We start from the raw sequence: 16973 nt of genomic DNA on the forward strand, positions 1-16973 counted from the left end.
AAACCTGTATGACAAGATATAATAGAAACAGTTTAAAATTCTACAACATTGAGTGTTAGTTTTAGTAATGAAATGAAAAACACGGATTGCAAACACTGCATTATTCAAGGATATGCACTGTTGTTGTTGTCTTTCGGCTTTTCCCGGTTAGGGGTCGCCACAGCGGAACTCCGGTCCGCTAATGATTGGCAGTAGATTTTGACAAATGTCAAGGTGCCAGCTCGACGTTCAACCTTCAACGAAGGCACACCCATTTACGGATGAATTTCGAACGCCCACCCAACCGCTGGGAGGACATATGCACTGTGCTGTGCTAAAATCTGAAAAAAAAAGATGCCTAACTTTTGTCATTTTTTTCATTGAATTTTCAGTCCCAATACCTTATACATTGAAAGTAGGCACTCCAAAGTTTAGCTCCCCCATGCAAACATATACCTCCCATCATCACACATAATTGTGTCCACAGGTTGTCGACCATAACTTGTGTGTATTACCACTTACTCCCCCCTTAGCCAAATCCACATCGCTGTATGTGAGATAACCAAATAAGCAGGGGGTAGTTGTTTATGGTCACTATAAACAAATGATGGACTCCATCACTCCTATATTGCACCTTCGGTATTTACATATCATGAATTTTCTAAGTGTAGGATTGGTAGGCTGAGGCATTTTATATAGGTTCATAGGTTGATACTAGGCTATCTGCCCTAGGGCATTTATAAGCCTAGCCAGAGAGTGTTTGGCTTTCGCCACCCTTTTAGATTAGTTGACTGTGCCTCTGTATAGTAGGTCACAGAAGATAGCCCTTTTAAGGTTAGTTTACTGTGCCTCTGTCTAGTAGGGACACAGAAGAGATCCCAGGGGTAAACCTACGATCTCCCATCCACTCGTCAAGATTTCTCTTGAAGAGGGTCATTGAGGGGCTCTGCCTAACATGGATTGGGATTTTGTTCCAGAGTGAGGGGAGCCTCTGGGATATGAATCTGTCCCTCCAGCATGTCCTATTTATTTCTGTGTGGAGGGTTAAGCCCCTGGAGTGTGTGGCTCTAAGGGACTTGGATTTCCTGAGGTGGAGCATGTCCATTAATTCTGGTTTGGACATGGCTTTATACGTCAGGCACAGATCACCTCTGAGTAGGCGGTAAGCAACTGAGTAGAGCTGGAGTTTCTTTAGCCTAACTGCATAGGGAATCTGTTTGAGTCCCTTGATCCTCTTGGTGAGGTACTTTTGGGGTCTTTCCAGTTGCTGCAGGTGTCGGGTAAGGTACATCCCAAATGGGGCATTGTATTCAATTATGGGCCTGATGAGTGATGAGTAGAGGGGCACAATGACCTCTCTTGATCTAGATGTGAACCCTTTCATGATAAGGTGGGCTATATAGAAGGTCTTTCTAACCACTTTGGCAACATGATTGTCAGAGGAGAGATTGTTATCTACTTGGGTCCCCAAATCCCTAATTACTTCTTCCATACTTAATGGATTACCACCTATGTGGTAATTTGTGGGCACTTTGTTTTTCCCAAAGGGGGTGACTATGCACTTTTTGGCATTTAGCTTTAGGCCATGGCTCTGGCACCAGTTATCCGTCTCTGTGAGACCCTTTTGGAGGATGCTTGTGTTAGTCGGCGAGTCGATTATGGCACCCAGTTTGCAGTCATCTGCGAACTTGGTCAGCCATAGTCCTCCCGTGTTAGCCTGTACCTCACAGAAATATATACCAAACAAGAGAGGTCCCAGGACTGAGCCTTGTGGAATGCCACTTGTAACTGGTTTAGAGTCTGACATGGCACCTACAATTCTGACCATGTGGGTTCTATCTCTGAGCCAGTTTGCAACCCATTTTGTGACATAGGGGTTGATATTTAAGCTGGTGAGCTTATTTATGATGCCCGAGTGGGGTATTGTGTCGAAGGCTTTTGTGAGGTCCAGGTAGGCTGTGTGGACTACCTTACCTTCATCTATGGCCTTGGTGACTGTTTCAAAGAAGTCGACCAGGTTCAAGAGGCAAGATCTACCCTTAACAAAGCCAAATTGGGTAGGATCCAGTGTTTGGAGGTTCCCAATGTCTTTGTTTATGAGTTCCATGATGATACGCTCCATAGCTTTGCAGACCAGGCTAGTCAGGCTTATAGGGCGATAGTTTCCGGGGTCCGTTGTGGTACCACCTTTGTGGAGTGGGACCACTGTTGCTGTACGCCATTCCTTGGGTACATATCCTGTAGTAAGGCTGAGATTGAACAGTGACTTTATGTGAGGATTCAGTTCTTCTTGGAGCTCATATAAGACGCAGCCTGGGACACCGTCCGGTCCCATTGATGCTGTGTTTTTTGCTTTGGGGAGGGCAGCTCTCACCTGTGCATCTGTGATGTCAGGGAGGCTACACTCTGTTGGGATAGACATTTGCTCTTTTGGGGGGGAAAGGGGGGAGTTTGCACTGAACCTGTCTGCCAGGATGTTGGCAATGTCTGTGGGTTCAGTGTATTTTTGTCATTTTGCACTAACTTAGAGCATATCTGGGAGTTGCCACCCAGGTTTCTGACATAACTAAAGAAGGCCTTGTGATTATCTTTAGCGTCTTGTGCAATTTTTCTTTCGAAGCTGGCCTTAGATGATTTTATGAGGGATCGTAGTTTCTTGCTAGTATTGATCAGAGATGCCTTCCCTTTTTGGGATTTTGCTCTATCATGTAGTAGCTTGCACCTTCTGTTGTATAGCTTATTTATGGCTGGGGTCCACCAGACAGGTCTCCTGCCTTTGGAGGAGTGAGTCTTGGTTTTATTTGGGATAGCACAATCCATGCATTCCTGTAGGTGTCCATAGAATACGTTTGTAAAGGATTCTGCGGTTTGGGCTGCATTTTCCACTGGCCTGGGGGCTTTGAAGGATTCCACTTTGGTTTTGAGAAGTGTGAAGTTTGCTTTTGAGAAGTTTTTCACTGTGGCTTCCTTGGCTGGGGGTGGGGGACAGGATATGGATGTCCAGTGAGATTACTTTATGGTCAGATCTTACCAATGAGGGGTATACCTCTCTGGTATGGAACATAGAGTCCCCATGTTGGTGATGATCAGGTCCAATATGTTTTCCCCTCTTGTGGGAGTGGTGACCAGTTGTTCCATAGCATTTGAGTTTATAAATATTAGGAACCATTGGATGAGGGTGTTGCGGCTTGAGTAGTGCTCCCAGTCTATGTTTGGGTAGTTGAAGTCACCCAATATGATGGTGTTTGGAGAGACCTTCATATTCTCCAGTGTTCTCAGGAAAGCCGAGTGAGGTTCCTGAGTTTGGGAGGGTGGTCTGTAGCAGGCTACAAACTGAAAGGCAGTTTTGCCCACTGTTATTTGCAGATGGATGGTCTCCGATGCTTCGTGCAGTGCCACTAACCTGGAGGTGTGGGTATCTTTGATGAATATGGATACTCCCCCTCCTTTTGTGGTTTGGTCTGAGTTTTGGGGCCGAAAAGCATGGTATGAGGTATAACCTGGTAGTGCTGGGTGCTCTAGGGAGCCTCGAACCAGGTTTCTGTTACTGCACAGATATCGATATTCTCCATACTAAGGAGAGCCTCGAGTGCATGCATCTTGAGGTTTAGACTTCTGGCGTTGAGCAGCATTACCCTTAATTTCTTTTTCCCTGTGTTGTCTATGGAGGTGGGTTTATCTTTTGAGCCTTGCCTAAAAAAGGCACTATGGGGGTGGTAAGAGCCTTAGCCAGTATTCAAAAGCCCAGGGGTGACAGTTGCAAGCCGTCCCTAGCGAAGCAACGTGGCTTGTCCAGCATGTCATCCCAGGCTGACAGACACTGGATCCCCTTTGAATGACACCAATACTTTAGCCAATTGTTAAAATTGATCATTTTGTCTTTATACTGTGGCATCATTCTTGGTGAGGGTAAGATGCTACTCAAGGTCAGGGTCATACCGGCCTATATAAACAAAGAAGAAGACATACTAACTATATTACATATACCAAGTTAGCATCTCCCCTTAGAAAAAAATATTTAAAACATGTGAGGATTGTCACTATAAGTTTACTCTTTTAAGGGAAAAAGTTATCATTAAAATAGTGTGATGGCTGTTATCTAAAATTGAATGACCTGTGTTACTTGCACCACTTGTTGGACCTATCCATCCAGCCATAAATCCTATTTCCATTTAAAATAAAAACAATGTGCTACATGATATGAAATAGACTTTTTTTTTTATTTTTTTATTGAACCAAACTATCAAGAGGTTGATTAAAGTTTTAATAATTTGATTATTTATAGTTGCATTAGGTTTTCTGAGCAAAACCATTTCAGCTGAGTTGCAGTGCTGCTAAACTTAAATTTTTGACTCTGAGTCAGTTCTAAAAAAGGGAATCACGATTTTACAATGTAAAAGAAATTATCAAAACAAAGGTACAATACTTTTAAAAAGGAAAGGTGTCTCCGTTCATAAATGTGAGAATCTGTAAGCTCTGCTTTAAGGCGCTAGTAATTTATGTAGATTTAACACATGAATTATTTGTAGTAGAAACATGTTGATTCAGTTATGTCTGCAGTATAATCACAATATACCATATGCATCTTCAAAAAAATTTACCTCTTCATGACCTAATAAACAAGTTGCAAGATATTTTATTGTACAAACCATTTAACAAATATATTTAAAAATGAGAAAACGAGATACACAAAATAAACAATTTCAACATTATTATGCTACCACTTTTTGTTAACACTAAGCTTTCTATAACTCATAAAAATAAATAAATAAATAAAAATCTTCATCAAGCAGCCATTGTGGATTAACAAAATAAGACAATCTTGAGAAAGAAGCTGTGATAAAGGACATTCCCAGCAATATAAGAAACATACCAACATTCCTTCACCTCTTTGCCACTCTATTTTCCAGTTTTAGGTAATTTATTCATAAAAATATAAACAAAGTGAAAAAGAACATTTTTAAATATTAAGATAGAATAGAAATTCTCAACAACTTAAGAAAACCCATTGGTATTCCTCCATTCTGTTGCCACACCCTCTCTCAGGCCTTAGTAATTCATCCCTGAAAACACAAAAATCATCTCTTTAGTCTAATCTTCTGGATAACTGTTCCAGTAGCCAGAATCACCACTATAACCTGTTGGATCAAATTGCAAGTTACCCAAGACATGTAATAAGCATTGGGCTTATCCCTAATGACTCAGAAGGTTTCATTATCTAACTATAACTCTAACAATGTTATCTAATGGCCCAAATGATGGTATCAGCCATGGTAGGTAATACTTCCTTCCCAAATCTTGTGCAGATAATTTGTTCCAGGATGAATGTATTTCTACCATTCCTCTATCAAACTTTGATCATGGGCTTTAGGTCTAGATGATGAGTACTGTCATATAAGATATAAAGGCCACAAAAGTAGGGGGGGGTTAAGTTGAAATCATCCTGACAAAATACTTATTAATGTAATATCCCAATTGGCCTTCCCATTTCACACCAATAAATATTGGTATCTTAGACTAATGGTTTACATGAGCTTGGCCTTGGTTTGCACTTCACTAATTATCCATCAGTAGGTATTGACATAGACCTGTGTACCTATCAGTGGCACATGTTGACTATTTGAATTATAACGGTACACAGCTGTTGAATGATAATGGTATAGAGCTGCAAATACTGATAAAATGCGGCATTAGAATGGTGCCTTTTCTGGGTAATTTCTGCATACTCCTTCAACTTTCTTTGCATCCTGCAAGTCCAATCAGCAAATTATAACCTCTTCAATGTAAGCTGACTGGTATGCAGAATTCCCTTCTACACGGATCATTTTGAGCTCAATACTTTCTAACAATCCTACGAACATTGTAGTATAAGCTTTATAATCTCTTTCTGTTACCCAAGTTTCCATCACCCCTGGTCTCCAAGCTTTCCAGTTTAGTTTCTTGAAAAAAGGACTACTTGCATTTCTTTTTGCTTAGACTTTTCCTTTATAGTAGCATGTGTCTGAATCGTAACCAAGGCTCTAACATTCGACATCAGAAATTGAACTTGGGTAGTAATTATGATTCCTTATTGGCTATGAAGGACATTTTCATTGGCTGTAATCCCACACATTGCTGCTATTTCTTTGTTTTGTCAGATTAAGGAACCTGTATACTTTGTGCATAAAAAAAACAGAATACCAAAAGTTTTATAAAGCTCCTTAAATGCTTCTAGATGGTAAGAGCACAGAATCAAAATACTTGTCATTTTGTACTAATTCTTATAGTAACTGTGTTAAAATTACGTAGAGTTTTGTGTAATGATAGGTGGTTGGCAGGAAGATACAAGGGGATATACTTCAGCTCCTCACTGTAAATAAGCATTTCCAGCAATGCTCCCTTCCTTCCACGTCAATGTTAAGGCAGATTTGTTAATGGAAATAAAAGTATGAAAAGCCTTATATCTCACTCAGTAAAGTAAGAAGTTTACTGTAGCACACTTCAATCTTTATGATGTAATGAATGTCTTGATAACTTTTTTAGCTAGCCATCATTCAAGCAGTATGCTTGTGTTCTTTTGGCCATATTTAATTTGTATGAATATTTCCATGGCATAAAGATTACATCATGTCTTTTTCTTGTTTGTTTTTGTTACAACAAGGATTTGGATTAGGACTAGGTTTAGTTTACATTTAAGTTTAGACTTATGTTTAAGTTTAGGAATGGTGTTAGGTTGGAGTTATAGGTTTTGATGGTGTTTGTGCTGCTTTGGAGAAGTGCAAGTCAAATGACTTTGAAAAGAAAAGTGCATAATTACATTTATCATTCTATGTGAATTTTCAGTGGTGGAGTCTTGGAATTAAATGGCTTCAGCTCTTTCTATTTCTTAACTAATCAGACTTGGTTGTACTGTTATTTTCAAGGAGTGCACTGTTATGGATGTTCTAGATCTCTTCCTTTTACGTTATTTTATTTTTTTCACTACTACAACAAAAATGTGTAGGACATTTTCTGAGAATAAAAACATCAAAGAGCAAACATTTTATACTATAAAATAATTCACAGTTGCCCTATAGACAGAATGTTACTTTAAATAGTGGGTTACAAGATTTTTATTTTTCTATGAATGTATGAATTTTAAACCTTAAATAAAGTTTGATAAAACGTTAGAGCAGATATACAATAAGCAGTGTTTGAAATATAAGAAAAAGTCACTGTAAGAAAATTACTTGACCTACAAATCAGAGTTTCATGTACACTCAGTGCACAGGCACAAATAAACTAAACTGCATGGTACTCAGAATTGCATAAAATATAACAAATACAGGTTTCTTCACTTAAACCTTAAATGGAACAGTTTTCAAGTTAAAAACAATACCTCATAAGCCATTTCATAAATGGCATTAACCACAATAAATACTTAACTAGCAAATATGATAGTTTAACACCTCGTCAACATTTTCCTTCCATTTTAGACTCTACATAACAAAAGTGACAGTGAGCAAGAAGTTTGTTAATACCAGAAGGCATCAATGTTTTACTGAAACAACAACAACCAGAATAAAAAAAGAATAAAATCTCCACAGTTTCATCAGAAGTAACTAATCATGCAGTCTAGGAAACCACTAAAGAGCCTAGCGCAAATTCTCAATTGCCAATAGTACTGTCTAGTTAAGAGAAATTCCTCAAGGTCACAGAGTAAGCATATGAAGATGGAAAGATTCAAACCCTGTACCCTTGGCACAGGGAGCAGCTCATTAACAAGTTAGAATTTAGTCTTCTACTCTAACTGCCAGATTTCATAACTAAGAATAATTATGTAATATACCAATTAAAAATTAGTTGTATAATTAAACACACAATGGTATGACTCAAAGTGCGGATTATCAGAAGTTGTGAAGAGGCATAACTTTCTGGAACTGAATCTGCTAAAATAAATTCTACTCTGCTGCTGAAAAAAATCACTACATATAAATAAATATTTTTTATTTGAATGCATGCCTGCGCTTTTTTATTTATACATTCAGTGGCATACCTTGCTGCAATATTTGGCATGCCCTCATCTCATGCATTTTAAATTCTTTGCTCTATCTCAGGTCTTGCAATATAGTTGAAAAGTGTATATATGTATAAGCACAACCATAACTGATAAGTGTGAATGGATATACTGTCCGATACATACAAAACAAACATTTTAATCCATTTATTGCAGAAGCAGATTTGTTTGTCCCAGCCTACCATCATATTGAGTGATACATGCTAGAAAATGTCTGAAACAAATAAATATATTGCTTAGGATGGCCATTACTGCAGAATCTCTCAGCTGGCTGAAAACCATACAGTCAAGATGCTGTTCAGACTATGTGTAGGAGAAAGTATTGCAACTTCAGTGAAATGCTGACTTTTTGTTTCTATAACATTAACTTTTGTGAACATATTTTGTGCTCTTACCAGCACCAAGTTCTCCCAAAGGCCTTACCTTCACCGATATACAAGACACTTCAGTGACTGTTAATTGGTTACTACCTGCAGAAAATGTTGATCGCATCAAAGTTTCCTACACTACTGTTCCTGATGGTGAGTTGGTAACATTCTTTAACATTTTTGACTGTAGTTATTGTATTAGAGAAATGTGATTTATATGTTGTGCAGAAATTGCTTCCCCACAATAAGAAGCATTCCATTTTGTTGATTACTTAAGACTTGAAGTCCTCGGTTTATATAAACGGTAATGTACAATATGGAGTTGTCATCACAGCAGTACTGATGAAAGTATATTAACAGTACCCACATCCAAAAATTCCTAACTTTTGGTTCTTCAAAACGTAGACCCTACCTTTTTCCTTCTGTCTTATAGTAAAAAAATAGGCCATGTGAAATGGCAGTATCTTTGAGGAGAAAGATCAAATGAAAATGTAAATTGTGACTTAATATATACAAGGTTAGTTGATAATGATATAAAATGACTGAACACTTTTTTTTTTGTTTTTACCAGAAATTGCTATTGTAAAACTGTAATGCTGAATGAATGGCAAGTCCTTCAGAAGTACAAATGGGGCTTTAATGAACTAGAAAGAGGTGTTGTTCCTTGTAAAAGGATATCTTTGAGAAGTCTGAGGCTGTGAGTATCCAGTTACTTGTGGAATAAGGGATAGTTCTGAGACATATAAAGTGCAGACCTTCACACCTGGAGACATGCTGTATGCTGAACTTGAAGCTCAGACATGCAGAGCAGAGAAGCCTGATGGCTGCCCATCATTCATCTACAAATAAAGTACAATATCTGGGGCAGGTATAGCGCATGTGTTCACTCGTGAATTCATTGCCAAGTGTCTGCAGATAGGACTTACAACACAAGAGAGGTTTATGCGTTAACTATAAGGTTAAGTATGGAATATAGCCACTGCAGCTGACACTTTCATACATTATAGCATATATAGTGCTATAAATCCTGGGAATCATTCCTCCTTTCATCATCAAAGAAATTAAAAACTGGAAATCTTAATGTAGAGTATGTTATATTGATACAGAACTGATGGGGCAGGCACCCCTGTGGCCCGAAAGCCTTTGTTTTATCAAAAAGTAGATATTGCACTATAACAATAGTATAGTGCACTGTTACAGACTTGTTATGAAACAAATACATAACTGAAAACACAAAGTATTAAAACAGTTTTATTAAGCTATCAAATTTCAGCTTGGAGTAAACAAACCATCTGCCCAGGTGAGCTTCAGAAAGACATTATGAAAGCATCCAAAAATGTTCAGTGTAAGTTGAAATCAATCAGCACTGCTTTTTAACAAAAGGCATGTCATTATACAGAACTAGAGTTGTATTAACAGATGAGTCCTACTCTTATTTATTAGTCTAACTGACAATCACAGCAGGATTTTTTTGTAAACTTTAGAAACTTTCTGTAAAGCAGAATGCTGATTGAACATAGGACAAGTGTGATGTAGAAATTACATTTCTGTAAGCACAACACTGCCATGACAGTAAGGGTCTCTTGGAGAGATGCAAAGGCTAATGTTTTATGATGTTATGTTCTTTAGGTGAACCACAAAACATCATTGTAGAAGGAAAGAGGAACAAAGGTGTACTTACAGGCCTAACCCCGGCCTCCAAATATGAAGTGAGTGTGATCTCAATGCGTGGCTTCGATGAGAGTGAACCTCTCTCTGGGGTTGTTATGACACGTAAGTAGATTATCTTACAAAAATACGAAAGCGTTATTATTCACTTCTGTTAGTGCTGTGTCTATATACTGAGAAAATAGAATCTCTGCTGCTTTTTTAATTAATTATTAAAAATAGATATTTGTGAAGGACAGCACAAACATATAAGGAAGATAAAGTAGTTAAACATATAAGAAAGATCAAATAGTTTTCTGTTTGTTTAGTTTTACAGAACATAGGTTCATAGGTTGGTACTAGGCTATCGGCCCTAGGGCCTTAGAAAGCCTAGCCATAAGAATTCCCTGGCTATTTCTTCCCACACTATTTACTTCCCTGGACCCTTGTCTGGCAGGTCGACTGAGATGATCCCTGGAGTGAATTTCCTCTCTCCCATCCAATCAAGGTTCCTTTTGAAGAGGGCCAAATACCTAATTTTTCTAGTATTTTGCTCTTCCCCTCATCATGTACCAATAGAATGTCTGGCCACATTTGTGGCTGAACTTTTTTTTAGTTGTGTATACTTGATTTGTAGTGGGCACGCTGGTTAGGTTGTATAATTATTGTGCTCATTTTTTAATAGTAATGAGCAGTCATTGTATAATTATTTTCTAGATATGTGTTATAATGTTATACACAATCTGTAAAAGGTTTATGTAGAAGAGTAAAGAAACAGCTGAAATAATATAGCCTTTTTATAAAGTAGAATTTTTGTGACTTTTAGGTTGTGTCTTTCTCTCACCATCCTCCCCTGAGTCAGACAGAATATCGTATTTCCTAGCTTTCACTACTTATCAGTCTTCTTCACCTTCACACTTTGCGTTGCTATAGCTATACAGCTCACTTAGTGACAGAGAGAGAAAGAGAGAAAAGGCAACTATAAATGACAGTACACAGTTTTATAATCCAAGAGATGTAAAATAGCAAAAGGTGCTACAGGTACCTTGATGATGTGCGATTACCTGCTCAAGAAAATTTCCAGTGTGATACGTGAAATGATATAAGAGCAAGGGAGACAATTCCCTACAGAAGGTATCATGAGATTTTTGCCATTCCCATAATAGTGTGCATTGAGGATGCTGACAAAGACAGAATGCCAAAGAAGAAGAAACTGTTAAGCCATCAGTAGGTAGAAATATACTCGGGGGGGGGAAATTGTGATTACCGTATAACTCTCCTTCGATTTGTGTAGGATATTGAATCAATAACCATTGATCCTCCAGTCATAAAGTAAGTCAAGCTTTTTTATAATTTTGTAATAAAATACCTGAAAAGAAACTGAAAATGTAAGGTGTACATTCAGGCCTTGAATAATCAATGTTTAAAATTTTAAAATCATTTTAGCTTTCAAGACTAACATAGATATAACTATGCCAACCCCCCCCCCCATTTAATTCGTGTGACGCTAAGACACATATGTAGTATAGTGTAACATGTTAAATGCAGTCTTGTCACTTGTTATAATGGGACCTGAATCATTGCTGTAAATGATCAACTTGGCCAGTCTGCTCTTCCAATTAACATATGCAAAAGAAATAAGTCAAATATGCCACCTTAATGAGTTTGGTTGCAGTGAGCTGTAGCAACATCCTTTGTATTATATTTCCTTATATCACCCAGATTTTCCATTAATCTGATTTTGGCCTTGTTTTAAAATTTGTCCAAGTACTATTTTATATTTTTGTGCGCATCCAATTGTACAAAATACTCCACTTGAGTCACAAGTAAAGAGACCTTTCAATATGCGCTTTGCCTGTTAATCATATTGCCACACATGTAGTTATTCTACCACATATTTTGCATCTCTCATAGGAAAATTTTCCCTTCCTTCAGCCCTATTTATGTTTTACTAAAACATTTTAACTTGCATATTTTTATACTGTGATACCTTCTCTATGCAAAGGTTACCCTTTATGGTAATAAGGGAGTCAATGTATCACCCACTTCCAAAATATACCAGTTGTCATTTATAAAGGCACCTTTAGAAATGTCTTTAAGACAAATTACCTGATGTATTGGCAAGCTTGAAATCCCAACTAAACCTAGTTAACTCCACTGAATACAGACATGTACACCACCACACTATACCAGCATGTAAACAGCTGCATGGATGCAGCTGTACTCTATAGGAACAACTGCAGAGAAAACCTCAGAAACAATCCTACATGGTGGAACCATAATATCAACAAGATTTGTAATAAAAGGAAAAGAATTTTGACCAAAAGCAGAAAGAGTAATTCCCAGATTAGAGGCTTTCTCACTAAAATAAAAAAAAAACAACTCAGGAGCTTAATAAAATCCAACAAATCCAAGTCTGAGGCTAAAATAGCTACCCAAGCCAAAGGCAATAACAAGGCACTTTTTAATGCAGTAATGCACTGAGTTGATTGTGAATGACGTTACCTACATTGAGGCTGAAGATATAGCAAACCTACTGGCCGATAAATTTAACTCTAACTTTACCCTTCTTTCCACTCCTTCTTTCCCCTCAAGATATATTTGAATCTGGATCAGCTCTAGCTATCACACAACACCAAGTTCTAAAAGTGCTATCAAGAGCTAGAAATACTGCATTGATGGATCCTGGCAATATACCTGGATGCATCTTAAATAACATGAAGCATGATTTAGCCATACCCCTAACAACACTGTTCAGTCTCAGCCTCCATGCAGATTTTGTACCAACAAAATGGAGAATAGCTACAGTCATTCCCCTGAATAAGGGAAGACCTTCCACAGACCCAGGCAATTACAGAACCATAAATCTAACCAGCCTCATATGCGAAGCCATGGAAAGACTTTCCACGGAATTAATCAATCAGGCCATAGGAAACATCCAAATACTTGAGCCATCTCAGTTTGGATTTGTCAAGGGCAGGTCATGGCTTACTCAACTTGCTGAATATTTTGAAAAGGTTACCAAAGCAATGGATGAAGGCAAAATGGTATATACTGTCCATCTCAACCTGGCCAAAGCTTTTGGCATAATTCCCCACTCAGGCATAGTAGAAAATCTAAATAAACTGGGAATAAACCCCTCTGCCATCTGCAGGATTGCCAACTGGTTCTCAGATAGGACTCAGATAATTAAAATAGGGAAGTTACATCCACAAATAGACGTCACCAGTGAAATTTCACAAGATTCTCTGTTGGGAACTGTCCTATTTGGCATCTACTTTTCTGAGTAAAAGCCTATAGCAAAGGGCCCTAGATGAATAAGTTCGCAGATGACTGCAAGCTAGGAGCAGTCATTGAATTCCAAAATTACTTAGTCATCCAGCAGGAAGGTACATGTCAAATAAATAACTGGTGCCAAAATCATGCACTGAAACTAAATGCTAAAAATGCATTATTGTATCCTTTGAAAAGTCGTCATCTACTCTAGGGAACTACTACACTGACAATACACCCCTAAGAATTGACCTAGTTGTTCAGGATTTGGGATCATATGTGGACAGTGACCTAACTTTTGAGCAACATGTGTCTTTTTGTATTTCACAGCTTAAAAACAAGGGAATTGTATCTAGATCTAGGGGTGTCACTGTCCTCCTTTACTCTGCCCTCATGTAGCCAGTCATTGAATATAATGTTCCCCGTGTCATGTATCTGTCCAGATACATGTAACAACTGGAATGACTGCAGAGATACCTTACTAAACGTATACAAAGCCTAAACAACATGTCCTATGTGGATTGACTCAAAGCCCTGTCACTATTCTCAGTATTCTACAGACTGCTAAGAGGTGACCTGTGTCTGGCATGCAAAGCATTCTCTGGCCCATTACTGATGGATTTACTGTACCTCAGCAAGTCAAAAGTCATCAGAAATACTTGGTCTACGGCTCTAAACCTCTTCTGCAACATCAACAGAACAGTTTGGGGGGGGACAGATGCATCTCACAGCAGATACCACTGCTGTGGAACAGACTAAATGCCCACATAAAACAAAGTTCATTCCTGTCCATTTTAAACTGCAACTTATATTTATGGATTGGAAACAGGAAATTTATCCCAGGACTGTCACTGTCCCCTGTACTACTAATAGACAGAGGCAGCTCCTAAATGCTTTATCCCATGCATGTGTTCCCTAAATTTATCTATGATATGATCTGTTATTCTAATTAGAGGTAATATATAATCATCAACCATGAGATGGTTAAGGCTAATCTATAACCAAATGGGAGAGCTTACTTTGAGCACAAAAAGTGAAACCGACTGGGCTTAAAATGGCCCACAAGGGCAGCTAGCCTAATACTTACCTATGAACCTATTATATATCTATGAACATTTATATCATAATTTTGTGTGGACATTGAATTGAAAGTAATTTGCCCCTCACATTTTCTAACAGTGGTAAGGTGTAGCCATTTCCAAAATAGTTATGCTTTATTCTCTCTTTCATTTCTAAAAAAAACATTGTTCTGTTGTAATGTCACATCTTGTAGAGCTCAAAATAAGGCAACACCTACAGCAAATACCAGTGATGTAGCAAGTACAAAAGTATTTACAAAGATCACCTTCCCATACATTTCACTTTTTGGCAGAGAAGGTTATGAAGTATATAAGGGCAAAAAATGAAGGAGTTTTGTTGTCATTTAACCTCTAAAAATATCTGTATATTGGGTGTTTTCAGAGAATCTGGGTAGGAATCAGTTTTCAATCACATCGAATGGTGATCAAGATCATGACATCATGATACTATTGATAATAAGAGCCAACTGTTTGAAATGTCGGGATCTGCTAGAGCTGAAAGCGCGGACTTAAATATACTAAGTTTGATATGGCCATTTCTTGGAATATTCCCTATTCTCTGAGGTAAGGTGATCTTGGAGTTAGTTTATATAAGTTTTAGAGGTGCAAGGTATTTGCCCTCCACATCAGGGGATGAAGGGGAGCTTGCCCCCTGCAAAAAGAGGTTTAAGGGAGAAGAGCAATGTTCAAGATTTGCTTTTCTGCATTTTCAGTCTTTTTTCCGAATGTCGCCAATTGGCATTTCAAGGACTAATATTTCAATAGCAAGGCAATCATTCACATTTGGTGTTGTGAAAGTTTTATATTAAGTCTTGTTAAGGATACCGCTGATATAAAACAAATGTAAGTGGGATTAGTTCATTAAAGTCAACAATATGAAGACAGTAGAGGCCTGACATTTTCATATCTGCCAGTGGTCCACAATGCACAAGTCATGAATTAAGATTTGCAAGTGACTGCAATTTGGATATCTATTGTCCATTCCACACAAGTCGCAGCTGAATTGAGAAGCAGTGTGAACTATCCAAATGAACTATCCAGTCAGTAAAGAATGTCATGAGAAAGAGCTGCAACAATAGCTGTGAGGACAATTTTGGAAGATAGGAATATTCCACTGAAAGGACTCAATCTCCCATCAGCTAAACTAGTGATAGGTATTAGGAAAAAGATTACTTAATATAAAAGTAGAGAAGAGTGAAAAAAAAACATGTTAAGTACCCCTAACTTGAATAACCAGTCTTGAGTACTATTTGTTTAGGGTTCATGACGAGATAAGGAAAAGCACAACTGCAAGACTGAAAGTACTGTTTTGGAGACTATATCACTGCAGTAGGCATCTCAGGGCATTGCACTTACTCCAAGGTACAATGGCAGACTATATCACTGCAGTAAGCATCTCAAGGCACAATGGCAGACTATATCACTGCAGTAAGCATCTCAGGGCATTGCACTTACTCCAAGGCACAATGGCAGACTATATCACTGCAGTAAGCATCTCAGGGCATTGCACTTACTCCAAGGCACAATGGCAGACTATATCACTGCAGTAAGCATCTCAGAGCATTGCACTTACTCCAAGGCACAATGGCAGACTATATCACTGCAGTAAGCATCTCAGGGCATTGCACTTACTCCAAGGCACAATGGCAGACTATATCACTGCAGTAAGCATCTCAGAGCATTGCACTTATTCCAAGGCACAATGGCAGACTATATCATTGCAGTAAGCATCTCAGAGCATTGCACTTACTCCAAGGCACAATGGCAGACTATATCACTGCAGTAGGCATCTCAGAGCATTGCACTTACTCCAAGGCACAATGGCAGACTATATCACTGCAGTAAGCATCTCAGAGCATTGCACTTACTCCAAGGCACAATGGCAGACTATATCACTGCAGTAAGCATCTCAAGGCACAATGGCAGACTATATCACTGCAGTAAGCATCTCAGGGCATTGCACTTACTCCAAGGCACAATGGCAGACTATATCACTGCAGTAAGCATCTCAGGGCATTGCACTTACTCCAAGGCACAATGGCAGACTATATCACTGCAGTAAGCATCTCAGAGCATTGCACTTATTCCAAGGCACAATGGCAGACTATATCACTGCAGTAAGCATCTCAGAGCATTGCACTTACTCCAAGGCACAATGGCAGACTATATAATTGCAGTAAGCATCTCAGAGCATTGCACTTACTCCAAGGCACAATGGCAGACTATATCACTGCAGTAAGCATCTCAGAGCATTGCACTTACTCCAAGGCACAATGGCAGACTATATCACTGCAGTAAGCATCTCAGGGCATTGCACTTACTCCAAGGCACAATGGCAGACTATATCACTGCAGTAAGCATCTCAGGGCATTGCACTTACTCCAAGGCACAATGGCAGACTATATCACTGCAGTAAGCATCTCAGAGCATTGCACTTACTCCAAGGCACAATGGCAGACTATATCATTGCAGTAAGCATCTCAGAGCATTGCACTTACTCCAAGGCACAATGGCAGACTATATCACTGCAGTAAGCATCTCAGAGCATTGCACTTATTCCAAGGCTCAATGGCAGACTATATCACTGCAGTA

General features: G+C 38.6%; 1 protein-coding gene across 5 annotated transcripts in view; it reads left to right on the forward strand.

Moving 5' to 3' along the window:
- Nucleotides 1–16973, forward strand: part of LOC122811371 (tenascin-like) — a 641082-nt gene that overhangs the window by 500872 nt on the left and 123237 nt on the right. For all 5 annotated transcript variants that reach the window (XM_044083172.1, XM_044083170.1, XM_044083171.1 and 2 more), the window contains 2 exons: nucleotides 8413–8535; nucleotides 10012–10155. In XM_044083172.1, the coding sequence (XP_043939107.1) occupies nucleotides 8413–8535; nucleotides 10012–10155 (267 nt within the window). The remainder of the gene's footprint in view (nucleotides 1–8412; nucleotides 8536–10011; nucleotides 10156–16973) is intronic.

This window comes from Protopterus annectens, chromosome 9.part0 (assembly GCF_019279795.1).
Source record: "Protopterus annectens isolate FY-2018-M chromosome 9.part0, PAN1.0, whole genome shotgun sequence".
Classification (NCBI taxonomy): Eukaryota; Metazoa; Chordata; order Ceratodontiformes; family Protopteridae; genus Protopterus; species Protopterus annectens.